This window comes from Neophocaena asiaeorientalis, unplaced genomic scaffold, assembly GCF_003031525.2.
Source record: "Neophocaena asiaeorientalis asiaeorientalis breed wild unplaced genomic scaffold, Neophocaena_asiaeorientalis_V1.1 scaffold251, whole genome shotgun sequence".
NCBI classification, from domain to species: domain Eukaryota; kingdom Metazoa; phylum Chordata; class Mammalia; order Artiodactyla; family Phocoenidae; genus Neophocaena; species Neophocaena asiaeorientalis.
This window is the reverse complement of record NW_020173377.1, coordinates 2,193,774-2,212,587: the sequence shown is the minus strand read 5'-3', so window position 1 is coordinate 2,212,587 and position 18,814 is coordinate 2,193,774. Positions and strand designations below refer to the sequence as shown.

General features: G+C 45.5%; 1 protein-coding gene across 4 annotated transcripts in view; it reads right to left on the bottom strand.

Moving 5' to 3' along the window:
* Window positions 1–18,814, bottom strand: part of CACNA1D (calcium voltage-gated channel subunit alpha1 D) — a 316,740-nt gene that overhangs the window by 131,880 nt on the left and 166,046 nt on the right. For 2 of the 4 annotated variants that reach the window (XM_024746347.1, XM_024746350.1), the window contains exons 5-8: window positions 16,479–16,621; window positions 12,216–12,368; window positions 11,465–11,661; window positions 5,344–5,447 (exon numbers count right to left, since the gene is read on the bottom strand). In XM_024746347.1, coding sequence (XP_024602115.1) covers window positions 5,344–5,447; window positions 11,465–11,661; window positions 12,216–12,368; window positions 16,479–16,621 — 597 coding nt within the window. Of the gene's footprint in view, window positions 1–4,685; window positions 4,790–5,343; window positions 5,448–11,464; window positions 11,662–12,215; window positions 12,369–16,478; window positions 16,622–18,814 lie in introns of all 4 variants that reach the window. The other 2 variants (XM_024746346.1, XM_024746348.1) reach the window with 1 other exon arrangement.

The window sequence follows — 18,814 nt, the reverse complement described above, 5'->3', positions numbered from 1 at the left end:
TTCAAAGGCCGACAGACAACAGATGCATCGAAGTCTGCGTTATATTACACTAATCTCTTAAGGGTCTTCTATCTAATCTCTTTCTGGCCATTGCTAAGTACCAGGGATATGACTGCCACTATAATAAATATCAGAGATTATCTAAACTTCTGAGGAGAAATCCATCTAACAGACATCAAAACCTGTCTAGGCATCGTGGGTCCTTAGCCTTTCTTTGGCAGAAACAAAGACAAAGGCAAATCAAATCCTTCCTCAACAAGGACCTATGATTTACCAGCTTCTAGATATTTTCATCTTCATTGTACCTTCCCGCACCTCTGATAGCATTTTTGAACATTAGATCCTGTAAAAGCAAAGAGCAGTAGAGAATACTTCGCTTATTAACTCCTGAGTAAAATAGCCATGCAAATTAAACCCGATCTATAGGCCTGGTCACAGGGGAAAAAAATTAGCTGAAAAGAACTGGCTTGATTAGATTTTTCTTGCATCAAATCCCGTCTTATATACTCTTATTCAAGCTATCGCCATAACGATACCCAAGCCCTCTACACTCTTCAGCTCACTGAATCCTCACGCAACTCCACACGGTGAATATTATTAACATGATTTCACAGGCAAGGAAAGTGAAGCTCTAAGAGGTAGGTCATTTCACCAGATCTCACAGTTGGTAAAAAGTAGAGCAAAGAGTCAAGTATTGATTATCCGACTCTAAAGCCAGTGTTTAACCACATGTTACAGAAATGCCATGCCCCTCTATTTGTGCAAAGAAATCACTGTCAGACATAACCTCAATCATGATTTACAGCTGCATCATACTTTATAGCTGACAAAGAACCCCCACGGCCTCCTCTTGGTGGGGGGCACCGAGTACAGTATTACTGTGCATACATAGCTCGTTTCTCTTGGTCACTTCCTGGGAAATCCAGAAAATGGGACACTTCAGATAGTTTCCAAACAGCCCCTCAGCTGTTCCCACCTCACCCAGGGAGGGGACTGGGAGGAGGCCCGTGGATTTAAGAGAAAGATAGATTCAATGAGTAAAATTCTTTATAGTACATATTTTTCAAAGCACTTCTACATTCACGAGCTGACCTAAAGCCACCTACCCTACGGCAGGAGGGGCAGCACGGGAGCATCTTCCCCACATGAGGGGTCAAGAGACAGAGGCTCAGAGCTCCTAAGTGAAGTCCCAGAGTTAGCGGGTGACACTGGCAGGACCAGAACCAAGGTCTTCCAGTTCCCTTCTCATCCATCAGTCCCTTCTTGGGGGTTTGACCCACACCACAGGGGCTCAGAGGGCCCTCTACCTTACCGCAGGTGTGCCTGGCATCAGGTGGGTCCTGCAGGTGAAGACATAAGCCCACTGTCCATGACCACCATTTCCCCCCGGGAATCTGGCAGTGATTCTAAAGAAACAAAGCGCGGAAACACTACTGCGTTCTCTTATTTTACCTATCTACGGACAAAAACCTCAACGGGGACAAGGGTTAAGCGAACAATTTTAAAAGTGAAAAATCATCAAAGCCACCGTGAGAAGAGACATAGTCTGAATTGTAGACTTAATCGAGACAGTCTTTCTAATGCCTTGTCAAAATGGGACCATCTCCTTAATGACAACTTAATGTGAATACACAACTCTAGTTACAGATATTCTCGGCGCCTCCCACAGAGCACGAGCACCAGAGAAAAACGTCTTCATCCAGGATCACGTTTGGCTACGCCGGGCATGCAGTTCGTGAACCTCGCACTCACCTTGAGAAGAACGGTCTGCGTAAAAGCAAAGATTTTTCCAAAGCATCAGTCTTAATGCTTTAAAAACGTACCAACACCAAAACAAGTGTGCACAAAAAAAAAAAAAAGAGGAGCAACAAATATTTCCAAATGGTTAACAGACTTAAAGACACACAGCATCTTATAATGATTCTTCATTAGAAAGCAGCAGCACGGTCTTAAGTGTCTAAAACAGGAGAACTTTTTAATTTGGGCCTTTCGGAATTACATTTGTGTTGGTCTGATGGTCCCTAAGGGGCTATGCGACATAAGTTGTCTTCCTTTTAACATTTATTTAAAACATTTAAAACATTTTTTATATTCCCTCCAGTGTCCCCTAAAAAAAATCGGGAAGAACCCTAAGACTAAAACTAAAATTTAAAAAAAAATTACATTTCTTTAACAAGAAAATGAATACAAATGACCCATTTGGATTTTGTGTTGCTTTGGGGGAAAGTCAAGGAGGAGAACCCAGGCAGAGAAGCCTGGGTAACTAACTGTTAGGGGAGGTGGTAGCAGCCCCTTCTCCGGTTTCTCCACCCCCACCCCCAGAGACACCTTATCATCTTTCAAGATCCAGCTCACAGACACGCAGCTTTCACAGCCGCTCCGTCTCCACCTCTACTCTAGCTTGGCCATCCTGCACTGCCTAACTACAGTTTCCTCCCCACGCCCGAGACAATGACTGTCTGAGCACAAGGCCCCCATCTGTGTCTTCGACATCTTGGCACCCCGGCTTCTGGCCCAGAGCCGGGCACTCAACAGGAACTCAGGAAACGCTGACCAAATTAGCGAACGCGGATGCCCGACTCTGCTCTGCAGACGTGGCTCTTCCTGTACACAGAGCACGGCTTAGCATTTCCTACCCAAGTGGCCTTACAGGTGGCGCAGAGTCAGTTGCAGCCCCACATCATGGGACGGACTGAAAACTGCTGCGAAATCTCAGATTTTATTGTAAAAATTCACGTGTCATTTGCGCTCTCCTTCATAAGGGATCTAGTTTTGTTCTGATTCAAAACTGTTTGTAAATTACTTACTATTTTCCCCAAAATATATTTTAGTACACTGGTTGTTCCACCATGGTGTGTGCCTGCTTTTATCCTCCAGCTTTGGGCACCACCCCCCTCGGAGTGCATATTTAACACCCACCATTGTAACAAGGAGTCCCTCCCTCCCATTTCCGGTTTTCCTTTTTAAGCTGCCTCATCACGCAGGGGTGATGTTCCTGCTCTGGGAGCGCAGAGATAAGGCATGTCACTGGCACTGTTAAAATCAGTCGCTTCCACGGCCTCAGTTTAGTTGGGTTTAGGAGGCACGGGGTGCCAGGAATTCACAACAGAATTGCTGTTACCCTTGTACGGGCCGTTTCTGTGGTAAAGTCATCACGATGCTGTTTCTCCAGGGATACATTCCACCCTTACCATCCCGACACTAACCTAAGGCCGTGGCGGGTCACCAGGAGGAAGGCACTTTTAAGGTTTTAGGTGAAAGAACATGAGGCTCGAAGAGCCATTTATCTGTAGAAGGAAGCTTTGGTTGAGGTGGGGGGCAGGGGGTAAGCTGTCACACCCCCAACTCAGTCCCTACTCCCCTCAGTGTGGGGCACGGGCTCCAGGGCCATTTCTAGACAGGGCTTCACAGGACAGTGTACATCCATGGTGTAAAAGTGACCACACTCGGTCAAGGAGAATTCTAAACGTGTTATCCCTGAAAACAGGCAGGGTAGGTTAGAGGGAAGATGAGGAGAGGAAGCAGAGATGGATCACTAGCTCTGCTTTCTGCTCTGGAAAAGGCTGTGTTGAGAAAAATGCGATAAAGGTCTCTCCAGTGACTCAGCATTACACAAAGACATCACTTCCCCCAAGATACAAGCTTGGAAAGGCACAGATAGAGTGAGTGAGGAGTAGATAAACTCACTGGGAATGAAGCCTATCAACAGTGTCTCCTGAGGATGTCTGAGCTCAGGGCGCGACAGACACTCCTCCGGGGAGATGGGCATCTCCTGGGCCTCGGTCGGTCGCACTCCCAGCCCCGACCCCGCCCCGGCAATGGCTATATACTGGCTCTGCTTCTGAGAGTCTGGAGAGCCCTGGTTCCCTTCTCTGGGGTACTCCCCCATCTGGGGTGTCTGTGGGATGGGGAGGACGCAGAGCTGCCCAGAAGGGCTCTGGGATGGCAACTACAGGCAGGGCGAAGCCCCCCTCCCGACCCAGTCTCCAGCGAACACCCTGTCAATCCACCGAGCCAAGGGGGTCAACAAGATGAAATTTCGAAACTGGTGACTGAGTGACATGGACGATGATAAGGCCATAGGCAATTTAGGTGCAAAAGCTGATTATTACCCTGCATTAAAGACAGATTCTACAAGTTAAGATTAAAAATGAATTGAAGGGAGTATTCTCACAGTGACAGCAGCAGAAAACCAAGCTAAGAAACGATCCCGATCTGAAGGATGTGAGAGTTTGAAACTATTCAGTATTTATGTGCTAATCTAGGCTTATTTCTCTTTTACCATGAAATCTGAAATCATCATGATACACTGCAGGTAAAAAGGGCCAGGTTATGTACTAATGGGAAGAAAACAACAAAAGACAAAGGCCCTTTCCTGGGGGAGACCAAGGCTGGGAATCCTTTTACTCACTTTTAATCTACTTCTACACACTGGCAATATTAACGTGACTGGCTTCGGAGAAACGGTTCCATTAAATTAATAGTGTTTGGCAAGCATCAGAAACACAGAATCTCACAGACAGACACAAGCAGAAAGAATCACAGTTTAGTCCAAAAGCAACACACAGAGGGGACATCAGAGTCCACATGCATGCAGAGAAAGCCGCAGGGAGCAGCTGGGGGACACGCAGAGCCGCCCGACACATGGCAGCAGCAGAATGTGGAACACGGATCCAACTGCTTACCCACTAAGGACACCAAGAACCAGGTTAAGGACGAAAAATGAGCCAAGGATGATCAGACTAACAAAATACACCCATGGCCATTCCCATCCTATCGCATCATTTACCTGTAAAATGTAAGGAGATTAGTTATCAGTTATCCATTTGCCAAAGAGCAGAGCCCCAAGAACAGCTGCTGGACCACTAGGGCTTTGATTAAAGACTGGTGCTCCTAGAAGGGGACGCCGTCAAGGGCCTTCCATTTTTGTTCTTTCAATAAGGACAGGTTCTGCTGCTGAAGCCTACGAATGCGACCTACCAAAAATCATTTAGCTACTGTTTTGTACCAATTAATCTGCGTTATATCTGGATCCAGGCCAATAACACAATTATAGATGTATCTTCTTTTAGGACAAATGGGCAAGCAATGCCAACAATTTAAATCCCAAGTGACAACGCTGATTAATTTCTGGTCAATAATGATCCTATAGCCTTCTTTCATGAAGGCTGGTAAGGTTCCAGGAAACATCTTGATTTGGGAAGCCTCAGCAGAAAAGAAAGTATCTTGGAGGACACACAAAATGCTTGGCACCCACCCGGCGGCCCCCATCTAGCAAAGCCTGTGTGGTCTTGGCAACTGTCCTCGGGACTCTGCTTTCAAGATGAAAGAGGTGTAGCTTACCCGCTCAATACACCAAGTACAAGATTTAGTACGAAAAATGACCCAAAGATGACGAGACTGACAAAATACACCCAGGGCAATTCAAATCCCATAGCATCATTCATCTGTAAGAAATAAGATGGTCTCACAGGAGTGGGTTATAAGAGAATCTAATAAGGAGAGAGGGTTACATTAGAGACAGCATTCTATACATTTAATTAAACATTTACTTAGCTTCAAATCAGACAACAGTAGCCAATGCACATTCATTATATATTCCCAAAACACACACGCACACGCACACAGAGCCATCAGAGCTTTCAGGGTAAATAAAGCAAACTTTGGCCACCGCTAGGGCAATCAGCTGGGATTTGGTTCCTTCTCACAGGAAACTGCCTTGGTAAGGGATTTTCAGAAAAGATCTTGACAGAAGACAAAACTAGTGCTTAGCTGGAAACTATTTTCTACTCTGCCCAAGTTGTCAGTACTATTTTTGCTTTCAAAATTTGTGATGGTGGAAAAGTCTTAGTTATAGAGACAAATTTGCAACATTTGACTCTATAAATTCTTTTCTTTAAAAAAAAAAAAAAACCCTAAAATAATAACTTTCCACTGGAAGCCAACCAATCCAAGGAAACCTAACCCACTTTAAATCTGGATTATCTGCTATCAGCGAGTGCAAGCACAGCTAAATTAATGCAAAGAAGGAAAGTATTCAGAAGTCACCTAGCTGACACATTCAGGGGTGCTTTGGGGAATGACATTTTTTTCCATAACTGGACCCACGGGAAGGACCCAGGAGAAGGAAAGAAGCCCTTATCCTCCACACCTAGCTTGAACCTACATGACCCACCCTGGGGGAGCTGGCTCCAGCTGTGAGCTGTTCCAGAGGAACCTGGTGTCCCCGCTTCTAGGACAAGCTGAAGCAGCACAGTCAGACATGGCCTCCCGGATGCACCTTCCCAGGAGAGGTCCGATCATGAGCAGCCTTCATGATGGAGCAAACAAGTGCTTTCAGGTTCACGGCTGGATGGAACTTTCCGGCAGCACAGATCACGTTACATTGGGCAAACACTTCTCCAGGGAGGAAGTGTTAAGGACTGGTGAGGGGACAGAATGAATGACCCCGGGCCTGACTTTGTTGGAACAGCCAGAATCTTCGGCTAATAGAACAGTATATAGTCTGGGCTGATTCATCGTTCTTGCCTTGAAGGGTCAGGCCCTTAGGCCTTTATGCATGTGCTTTCCTTTACATTATCTGGCGCTAGATTTTTAGCTTTACAGACCGAAGCTCAAGCATTTCACTGTCTGCCTCATGCAGAAACCAAACGGAAAAAGAGAACATAAAAAAAAAAAAGAAAAAAAATTACCTCACATCTGCTGCTGAAGTCTAGGGAGAGGGCATTAAATCCCTTATGAAACACCTGTTTGGCCACATGAAAATGGATGTGCTTAATAGAACTGCTATCAGTCTGCACATCTTACATCGGCAATTAGAGTAATGAATGAGGCAGGGCCGTGGCTGCAATTGTTGATCTCATTAAGTTGGATAAACTAATTTCAGCAGGAAGGCCAAGGGTAATTCTTCCAAAGCAACCACACCGCTAAACATATTTAATAATCCAGACGTGGAGGAGAAGAAACAGGCTGCCCGGTGGAGGGACCAGAGCCCAGCCTGGAGCCAGGGCCTTCCACAGAGACCTCTCTGGGCCTGCTTCCCCTCTGTTGTAGCAAGAGGAGTGCACATGACAGGGGTGAGTGGGCCTGCTCATGGGGAATAAGGATGTGCACGTCCAGGACTCCCACCGGAGACCCCGCTCTCCCACAACTCTGGAAAAGTGGGCCAGCCGTCAGCCAAGCACCTGCCCCACCCATCCTCTCTGAGGCCTCAGTCCCATGTCCCAGAGAATGGCTCTAGGAACAGCTGTCTGCTCCAACTTGGGAGGGAACATTTTTTTTAAGAAACTTTTAATTTCTTAGAAGTAAGTGTGCAACAGACTCCCATTTGCTCAAATCAGAAATATCACCTGGAATAACAGCTAGGGGCCAAGGGGAAAACAAAGGCCACAGGAGACTCTATGTAATCTCCAGGGGGTGGGAAAGAGCAACCAAAATCAAGCTTTAAGGGCCAGGCTTCCTCCCAAAGAAATCTCCTCAACCCGGGTCTCTTTGTCAGAGGCTTACCATACACATGGAACGAGTGAGAACTGGCAAGCTGGTCTCCGAAATACCCATAGCAAAAGAGAGACCCTGCTTGGGATTTTATCCGAGTGGTCTTTGTCAGCAATGGAAAAATCGGGAGGAGCTCAAGCATCTCAATTTAGATTTTTAAAATATTTATATCAGAGTCATCCTGTGGTGTCATCTGGTACTCAGGAAATAACCTAGTTTCAGTTTCCCCTCACTTCAAAGGCTGAGACGCACATCCATGTCTCCGAGGAAAGGCTAACCTAGGCTTTTTGTTTTTTCTAACTGTTGCAACTACTACTAGAAACTTGATATATTGGTTGTCGCTCCCCTGAGCATGGAATCAGAGAAAGGGGCAGAAACGCAAGCTGCTGGCTAACTAGAGAGGGATTTCCCTGGTACCTTGAATGAATAAGACGGACAGCTTGGCCAAGGGAACTTCCCATTTGAGTCATACAGCCAGCACTGCCGTAAGTATGCTCACTGAGAAAAGAGCTTGGCACTAAGGCAAAAGGCCACAAATGATTTATATGGATAGCTCTCTTCTGAAATCAATACTCTTTTCATTAATTTCCTACATCTAAAAACATTTCCTCTGAGCTGAAGAAAAAAACAATAGGATCATGTAGGGTTACTCTGCATCTTGTGGACAAAATGAAAGCCCAGAGAGTTTGGGTGACCTACCCAAGGTCACACGCCCAGCCCTTTCCAGCCTTAAGGCTTTTTCCTTGCACTACACCTTTCTGCCTCTGTGGACAACAGATGCATGTAGGTCAGGTGGCACCTTAATTATGTTTGTGGAATTCACTTCATAAAAGAGTACTAAAAAAAGTCATTTTTCACCAGAAACTAATAATCCCATTCCCCACACATCCAAATGGCCCTATTCTATGCGTGTCTTTCTGCATATCGGGCCCACCCGCACGTCCCTTTTCAAGACCCTGCCACCACTTGCCAGGCACTCTTGGGAACTGAGGCATCCCTGAACTTGAGAACACTGACTGAATATAAACCTGACCAGATGCAAACTCATCCCTGGCAAAGACTTTGTCCACCATATACAAACGCCTAAAGGACTGAAAATTTTGCTTGCCATCAATATTTAAAATAAAATCTCAGTTCTCTCTCAAGATGCTCCCTTTACACTCTAGCTACGGATAAAAACAGGCACTTAAACATGGCCCATCTATAGTGAGGCAATGGGATCATGCATTTAAAGAGTAACAGTAACTGGTGTTTGCTGATCACTTGGTCTGGGCCGGGCACTGTGCTGGGCAGGGATGTTCTGTTCTGTGCACAGCTGTGTGGCTTCCCGTTGACTGTGGCCCATAAAGCATGAAGAAGGCTGGGGCCCTGGCTCCTGCCTACCTCTGTGCTGAGATAGTAAGTGTAATAAACAAGTAATTAAAAGCAACCTGATGTGTTTCAGAGACTAAGGTCTTAGTGAACACTCTGGAAGACATCACTGAGCTGCCCCCTAGCGTTCTGAAGGGCTCGAAAACCTCTGACAGTGGAAAAATGCCAAGGAAAGGTTCTAGTCTAGACCAGGGGTCACCAAACTGTGACCTGCAGGCCAGACCAGCCCACCACCTGCTTCTGTACAGCCCGTGAGCTAAACATGGCTTTTACATTTTTAAATGGTAGGAAAAATATCTGGAGTATCTCATGACACAGGAATGTTATACAAAATTCACACTTCAGCGTCCATAAATAAATATTGGAACGAAGCCACGTTTGTTTACATGTTGTCTACGGCTTCTTCCAAGCGACATGGGCAGAACTGAGTGGTTGTGACAGAGACATTACAGTCTGCAAGGCCAAATATATTTACTATCTGGCCCCTTATAAAAAAAGTCTGTAGACCCCTGTTCTAAATCAAGTACCACTTGCTCTAGCGGTAGGACCTCGGGGATGTTCAGGAGTCTATATTCCACTGTTTCCCAGACCTTCTATAATGGGATATAGACTGGAATAATGTTGATAAATTACTGGAGCTCCTCCATCAGAATAAAGATGCCATGTAATTCATAGAGAATGTAATTATTATGTTGTCAAATTATTACCTCTGTGATTGTCATATGAAAAACAGAGGTAATAATTATATCATCCTAGGTGATACTTAGAGGTTCTCAGGAAAGCAAGTAAAAACTTTTGTTTCTGGGTACGTGTTTTCTCTCCTTTAATCACACGCTCCCAGAGTTTTCACTAGCTCAGCGATAGGACAATCAGTGTGCAGAAACATAACATAGAGTATAAAATTGTCCATTAGTCAGGGCATGTTGGATCGGCAATGGCAATTCACCGTGAGACCAGGGAGAACAGAGCTGAGAGGAGTCACGGGTTTTTCATTTATTTGTTTTAAATCAAAATGTTGTCTTCTGTAGTGTTTTGGGGGGAAGGATCAGAGTTTGGGCTATCTGGATGACTCTTTTCCTATTTATCAGAAATTCAAGGGAAGACCTGGATTGAGCCCTCTGCTAATCTAACTAGGAGTTACAGCTTAGAAGATAATACTGAAAACAAACCCTTTACCTAATTAGAGGGTCCCCTTGCATGGCCATGGCCTTGGCTCATCCAATATAATCTCCCTCCTTCTTCCTCTTCACAAAAGGCATTGTGTTATGGATATAAATAACAGATGTGCATACCCACACAGACACACACACACACTCCCCTATGACAACAGAAAAAGGAGAGAGAGAGAAAAACAAGATATAACATGCTGGTGATGTTTTAAAAACCTTATTACCAAACTAGACTCACACTTTGGGGATGAAAATAAAAACATGTCTTCTTTGCCTAACACTGAACATATATAGGGACTTCTACAATCTTGCATGCATGGAGTTCACTTGTGAAGGGAAGCAAAAACTTATTTACAACCGTTATACACTATGTTCCCTGAAGTTACAGAGTAATGGGAAATCCTATAAAGTGTCTGAGATTTAGATCCTGTCGGAAGCTACTCAACCTGCAGGCTTTCTAACTAGAGACTGACCATTCAAGAAGTATGTTATTACCCATTGTCTTTTAACAAATCATTATTGGAATCCTGGTTAATCCCATTTGGACTTGGATTTAGGCTCAAAATCTGCAAGTCAGCTGTTTTTCCCAGCAGCTCTGTGTCATGGAAAATAATTTCTAAACTTCTGCGAGTTTTTTCAAATTCTATCAAACACAGAAGTAAACCAACAAACCCAGCTCTGAGAAATGGCTGTTAAAATATGACTGCTCTTCATTTACAGCAAACCTTTCTGGCTCCGTCAGGAACAAGGAGAGCCAGCCCTGAGCCATACAAAGAGTGTCCAACTGTCTTCATGGACAGGTCCACCAGCCATGGAAGGCTTATATGCCATTTCTACCCTCTCTGCCAGAGTTCTATAGCTCCACAGAAAAAGGAAGAGAGAGCTAAGGGCTTATGCTGGGCTGATCAGTAGTAATACTTAATGGGGGGAAAAACCCATTTGGGCTTTAAGGCTGTACTAAGCTAATGGAAAGCATGACAAGAATTCAATTAATGTTCCCTATCTTCCACTCAGGATCTGGTAGAGCAACCTGCCTTCAGGTATAAAAGGTCAGTTTTAGTCCATGGAAGTCCAGGAGCCTCTTAACCTGGGGAATGACCTCTGGCTCTTTAAGAGTTTAACGAGGACAGCCCCGGCCCTCTGGAGTTCCTCCAACACAGGGGACTACTGGGCACGCTCAGCAGTAAGTCCCCAGGCGGCACTGGGGATGCGAGGGAGTCCACCTCCTATAGCAGCTTTCTAGAGCTGAAACCAAGGCCCCAACATGGAGAGATGATAGGTCTTACTGAGTGACGAGAGGGCCTGCTTCCCTTCCCAAAGAACTCACTTCCAGGGGGTCTTTTTCAGCCAGCTCCCCAATGGCTCTAGCTAATGAAACACTTTTATCTGAGGAAAGCATACTCCGTCAACTCTCTCCTCAAGCGGCTTACCCAGTAGAGCACGTCTGTCCAGCCCTCCATGGTGATGCACTGAAACACGGTGAGCATGGCAAAGGCAAAGTTATCAAAGTTGGTGATGCCGCCATTGGGGCCAACCCAGCCACTCCTGCACTCCGTGCCATTGGCGGTACACTGGCGTCCATTCCCTGAGAACGCACACGGTGCTGGGTCCTCCTCAGCTACGATATCTGCAAACAGCAGAGGAAGGCTTGACCACTCAAGGGAGGAATGAACATCAGGAAACAAAGCTGCAGAAGCCAAGTACCCTGCCCAGAGCCTGCAACACTCTACTTCCCAGCTATGCTATCTCGGATTCCTACTGTCCTTCAAGGTTCACTTCAAACTTTCCCTCCTCCATGGAATTTGCCATTTCCTCTACTCAGAATCCACCCCTCTCTCCTCTGTCCCACTCTAACAGCACCTTTCCTCAGCCTATACAGAGCAACACTGTTGATTCACCTCACGGTCCAGTTTCAGGGGGTCCCCCCATCTCGTTTACCAGAGCACATTACATAGGAGATCAAGATAGAAAAGGGAACTAAATTCTCATTTATTCTGAATATAATTCACACTAAGAACTGTCTTAGAGTCACCAGTGTATTCGGCTATCTTTTTTTTTTTCCCTGTCTCTCTCTCTCTCTCTCTCTCATTTTGTTTTAGATCTTCCCCAAACCACAAAAGTTGTTTTTGGGAAAGCCAAATGTTTAAATAGTTAGGTTAGCTGTCATCTTTTATTACTCACCTGAGTCAGCAAAAAAACATGTTTTGTGCATTTTCCCAATAAAAAGTTCCAATCCTATAATAGCATAGATTATGATTACAAATAACACCAAAAGGGCTATGTGAAGGAGGGGAACCATGGCTTTTATGATGGAGTTCAGGACAACTTGTAAACCTAGGAAAGAGAAAAATAAGTTTGTGAGCCAGGAAGATATCTCAGTGATGCACAGATATGATTCCTAATGATGCTTGCTCTGTATAGGACACACAGTAATAAAACTCAGAGGTATTTCATAGCTTTTAATTAACGTTAAGCCTGGATGTGAGGTAAGTCAAAGAGGAACCTTAAAGACCATCTAATACAACTCCCTCAACTTGAAAGATGGAAAAACTAAGGCCTGGAGAGGGCACTGCCAGATATAAAAGTCATTCCTTTATGCATTTGTTCATCCATTCAACAAAATTCCTTGAACATCTACCGTGCAGCAAACATAAGGTTTAGTGCTTTGGGGGATATGAAGATGTATTAAATAATGTGGCTCCTCTCAAAGAGGTTATGCTGCAGAAGAAGACATAAGAATTAAACACAAATTACTCTAAGGTAGCACACAGATGCTGAATAAGTAATATCACACAGTTAAAATTAAAGAGGGATGAAAGGCATCGCTTCTGAGTGGGGGAGAAGAAAGACGACTGGGCAGTAGCCTCCCTCTCAGGAGGGCCTGAAGCATGAGGAGGATGGATTTCCGCAGGCAAGAGGAGACAGGTTACTCCAGGCAGTGGAAGAAAGTACCAAAAGCATGGAAGTGAGCTAGTGCCACGTGGGCTGGGGGTGGTGAGTCTCGGTTGGCGGTCATGAAGTGGAAAAGGGTAACAAGAAAGACAAGCAGATTGCAGCTGGGTAGCTCTGAGTTTTGAATTCAGATCACAGGGCCGGAGTTTAGTCCATTGGCAAAAGGCAGCCTCTTTATTTATTTTAAACAGGAGAAAATCAAACAAAAGTTTAATAACATGTATACATGGGAGAGACCCAGGAAAACTCAAAAGGCAGCCTTTTTAGAAAGACAAGTGGGGCGGCAATAGGCAAGACGGGCACAGAGGCAGCTGGAGGGTGCTGGGCCCTCCAGGGAGGACAGGGTAAGGAGCTGGATGAAATCAGAACTCAGCAAGTGAGTCTGAGTTAGAGGAAGGTGCCCAGGGAGGCAGGGCAAGGTCAAGAGGCTAATCCTAGTGCCTGAACAAAGACAAGCCTGTCAAAGGAGGGTCCCCTGGAGTGGCAGAGGCAGATGAGGGGCCGGGGAAGGAGAGGGTAAGAGCAACTGTCCACCTGGTGAGTCTGATCACTTAACATGAAGGGGGTAGTGCCCTGAGGCTGAAACATGGACCTGAGAGATGAGGGAGGGACGTGGAAACATGGGAGCTACCCACGGAGCAACACTGAGAGCCATGGTACAGGAAGAGAAAAGACCATGGGAACAGGGACAGCGGGGCAACACTTTGGACTGCGGGGAGGGAAGCAGGAGCCGCAGGGAGACCGGTTGGCAGGAAACCAGAGCCGGACTAGATCCAGGCCACCTGACGCCCCTGCACGTGCCCTGCGCTCCTCCCACCACCGCAACCAACCTCAGCTTCCACTCGACTAGCTCACTCTTTTCCCCCTTTTTTCTTTCTCTTTCCCTTCCTCTCCCTGCTGTCTCTCCCTCCTCCAAACTGCCCCCTTTTCTAGTATCTTCTCACTTTCCCAGTACATATTCAAACAATGAAAGAACAGAAGAGGCTGAGATGCTAGAATTAAATACGTTAGAAGTCAGAACGCACCAAGCAAAAATACTTATCAGCGATAACAGCAAAAGTTCGCCTTGATAAGAAGCACATGGGAAGAGCTGGGGGATGGGATGGGGAGGGAAGGGCGATAAGAGGGTTTCAGACTCGCAAAGAACCTCTTTCCAGACTTTCATTAAGACAAAACTCCTACATACTGTCTTCGGATACTTAAATGTTCAAATGGTTTCTTTTGGAGAAAAAATGATCAATAGGATGACTTTTAATGTTTCTGCCTTCTATAAGGAAAAGATGGAGGGGAAAAGAAACATATGCTCTAATCTACTTGGGCAAGGGGTTTTTCGTTTGCTTTTTCATTTGGGTTTGTTTGTGTTTCTTTTTTTAAGACATGGATGGGCCATCCAAAATCATCATCCAGCAGTTAGCTCTTCTCAGCTGTATGGCAGTGAGCCCTATGTTTCATAAGTGTGTCTATGTTTATTGTAACTATTATATTTCAGATTGGCCACATTTATGAAATAATGACATTGTATCTTATTGTGAATGTGTACACTTTCATGACATTAGGCTCCTTTGTATATAATCGATGTGTACAACAGATCTCACAGGACTCTAACCAAGGAGGCAGTGAAATGGAGCAGAAAGAACAGTGGGCCAGAACTAGGAGGCCGCCGGTCTGGTCCTGTTTGGCCACCCACTAGCCACGAGAAGCTGCCCAAGGTTTCGATGACCTTCCTCACCTAAAAGATGGTGATCGTAGACCAGATGATCTTGAGGGTTCTTTCCCATGTCTTGTAGGAGGACAGTCTGAGTTCTCTTGAGAAGGGATTAGACAACTCCCAGATAAGTATAAACAGTCACACCTTCCCAGGCATTTTTAACAACTTCAAGTATGTAAGAAATCACTAGTCCACAGCTGCCAACTGCATGAGAAAGAGCATGACGCAGAGCCCCTGACCCATCTCCCCAAAGCCCAGCTGGCTCTGATGAGAGACTTGGATGCTCCAAGGCAGTTAATGAACATGAGCTGAGAAAGTCCTCACGTATGACTCAGACCCACAAAGCCACTGCACCCGCATGTCTGCTCACAGCACATACTGCAGGCAGGCTGGCCTGTCATTTGCTCTTTGGGGGAAAAAAGTTGCCGTGGTTACTCTGAAATTAGATTAAGCTGTAACAACTGAATCTGAAACCTCATGTTTGCTCACTGAACTTCTCATTTAATCATGTTACAAGTAACAGGGCCAGTCATTTCCAAGGTATTTCTATTTTTCTCAATTGCTTCCAGAAGGTTCTGTGGTTTTGACTTGTGCTGATCTTTTTCAATGAAAATAAAGGAACAACCTGGAAAAACAAGTACACATAAAACACCACTTCCTGCATTTTAAAATGTTAAACTTGAAATTTTTTTTTCCAGAGAATTTTTGGTGCGTTCTGAGTGCCAACAGGTTTAATAAAATTTCATGAAGAACTTCTGGAGAGGCAAAAACATGATCTGTGCTCTTTTGATGGCTTTATGAGCTGTGAAAAAAAGGCAATCCCATATCTGTCCTGCAGCTGGAAGCAGGCAGCCAACTCACAGCCACAGTCCTTGGAGAGGCACTAAAACTTCCACCCTCTTAAGTTCCCAGTAGGGATGTCCTATCATGAGTAGAGCCCAGGGAAGCATATGCCACGCTCCTTACGGAAGTTCCTGGCCAGGGCACAGACGGGGCATCTGTTCCAACTCAGGTGGCACTGAACCTGGCCTGGAGATCTGGAGCAAGAAGCAAACTAGGGCCTGGCACAGACAGGTAGAGTAGGCTCGTGGGTGATACAGCATCTCTCACACTGAGGGCCCTCTCTGTGCTCCAGACCTTGCACTGAAGGCTCTCCCTGCATTACTGCATTCAGACCTCACAACCACCTTCAGGCAGGTGCTACTGTGACCTACATACAGGGTGGACACAGAAGCATTCACCTCTTCACCCCCGAGTGAGACGGGCACAGTCCCTCCGTGGGAGAGTTAAACAGACTTTCAGGATCCCAGCCCCCTGCTGCTCTCACTTTGAAAAAAGGCAGTCAGTTGAGGCCTCCAACACCCTCATCCCCATAACCCACCACGTTCAAAGGGACAGGCCTGAGAGTGGGAGGAGCTGATGGCAGCAGATGTCAGAGGACGAAGACCAGACTGCAAGCAGGAGGCCTGAACTCAAGGTCTCCTGCCACCACCCACTTGGTCTCTGCACGAGAGAAGATTCTCTCTAATATAAAATCAGGAAGACAACAATCACTACTGCCCCCCTCCACCCGCTCCACCCCTGGTCGGGGCTGTCACGGGGACCCGAAGTGACAATACAAGCAAAAGTGCTTTGTAAATGGCGAAGGCCTCCATGGTCACCTGCTGAGCCCTTGGCTGGTACACAGCAACTCACCTCATCGCACCCTGTTTCATAATCCCGAGACCCACCCAGAAGGAAAAAAATCAACAAACTTCTGGCTTTAGGAAACGAAACGTGCTTACTGGGCACTCCTGATACTAGTCGAAGTGGTCGTAACACTCGAAAGGCGCGGAGGGCTTTGACATCAAAGCCTCCCGATTTGCCACTGGAGTGGTTGCCGCCTTCTGTTTCTTTGGTTAATTGTTCCAAAATTACACTAAACAATCTGAAAGAAGAAGAGAGGAAGAAATGTTAGAGTCTGTCACCCAGGGAAGCAAAACAGGATGGCGAGAGTAGTTATTTCTGAACAAGGGCCAACTCTGTAAGGCTGCTGCTTAAGTAAAGGGAAGGCAAAGCAGAGGTAAGAACCAGCCTGTGACTCCTGGCCGTGACCCCTACATCTAGAAGGACTAGGGATGGGGACTGATCTCACCTGTTTTCTTGCCAATGGAGCATCCTAGCATGTCAGCGCCCTGGCTCCCTGGTGAATCCCCTCTCCCAATGATGACAGTGGAATTGCCCCAGCAGCTGCCATTTATGAGGACTCACCATGTGCTAAACACTTTAAATTATCTCCTTAATCCTCAAAAATGTTAGGCAGTGGGAGTTATCATGAACATCATTTTACATGTGAAAAAACAAACTCGTTGAGAACAAGTAACTCGCCCAAGGCCACAAACTAGTGGCAGAACTAAAACCTGAATCCAGGTATGTTCGACGCCCTTAGATTCCGTAAGGGCAGGGAACTGTAGTCTGTGTGTTCATTTGTTCATTTAGTCTGTTCCAGCCTAGTGCCTAGAACAGTTCCTGACACACAGGAGGCACTCAAAAAATATGTGATGAATAAACAATGAATGAATGAATGACTCCAGAGTCCCAAATCTTAAACGATATGTTATGCCACTTCCAATACAGTCACTGACACATACACGCCCCCACCTCCACCTCCAAAGGGCTGTTCAGGGAATGATGTAAATCACAAGATGCTAAGGAGCTGTGCAAAGGCCAAGAGCAGAAACCTAAGAGAAGGTATTAAGATCGTCATTTTCTCTTTTGAAATGTGAATAATATTGTATCTGGCAGCCACGACAAATTTTTCCCTACTCTCAGAAGGCTTTTCGGATAAAGCTATTTTCAGGCAATCCGCTCATTTGACAGTTACTTTTTTGCTCTTTCAAATAAACATTTGTTCTTTGGAATTGTTGCTTGTTTTTCAGAATAAATAGAAATTTGCCCATTTGAAATAGAATCAACTCTGGCCAATCAGATCGTGGAAATGATTGGCCCAGCAACAAAGAAAAGGTTTTCAAAGTTTAATTAGCAGCGAAAGCAGAAACTCTGCACCCACTGGCGTGCCTCTGGATGGCCAAGACACTAAGTCCATAAAACACAGGGTGGTCTGATTACAGTCCTGATGGGGCAAAGTCATGTCATTCTGGGGTGTTTAAAGACAGGTCATTTGTTTTAATAACAGCACCGCAATTAGCAATGAACCTGGCGGGGGGTGGGGAACAGGGAGGGAATAAGTCATGTCTTTACCTTTTCAAAGCTACAGAAGGTAGGCTCTTTCTGGTTATGACTGGGGAAATATATCAGATTTATGATAGGTCTCTCTCATTAGCATAGTTTTGTAATTACTATAAACCCCTGCAGCAAGGCTAAATAAAGTTAAAAGTCTCCCCTCCAAAACAAGTTCACAGTGTCATAAAAACAAAGCAAAAGGAAGAAAGAAAACCTCAAACTCTTCTGAAATGCAGCAGCCACAGGAATTTTCGTCCCAAAGGGTTAGGAAAATAATTTATGCAGGCGGTAACTTAAGATTGCTTTCAAGTATCAGTGTACCTTTGCAATGTACACTTTATGGCCCTTTTATCCCCTGTTCTTCGGTGATGCCTTGAAAACAGGTGAACAATGTCTCTCCCATCACAGAGGAGCCTGACACAGAGAGGGAAGCCGGCTGCTGTTTCCAGACAGCTGGAGGGCTCAAGGGGTCAGGGCATGCTTCCATTCCTAAGAGTTAGGAGGCATTAGGAAAGTCCCTCTCCTCCTCTGGGCCTAAGTTTCCTACTCTGAAAACTGATTAAATGATCCAGAGCCCCGCCCTTCCCATTCTAATATTCTGTGATTCTACTCCTTTCACTGCTCCCACCCGAACAAAATAAGTACCATGTGCCCGAAGAGATGTGGACAAGAGGAGAAAGTATTTGATCCTAGACTGTTATTAAAAGTTTACCCCAAGACAGGAAGAAAAGGCAAGGAGCTACCCAAACTGACACAAATTAGAAGCACCAGAATGAGCTCCCCATGTTCACAAAAGCTGAAGTGATGAGCTTGAATGCTTGAAATACATGTTTATTGAGAAATTTAGAGGAGTGGGATAAAAGCTGACTCAGATCAAACTCTGCTATAAGAGAATTAT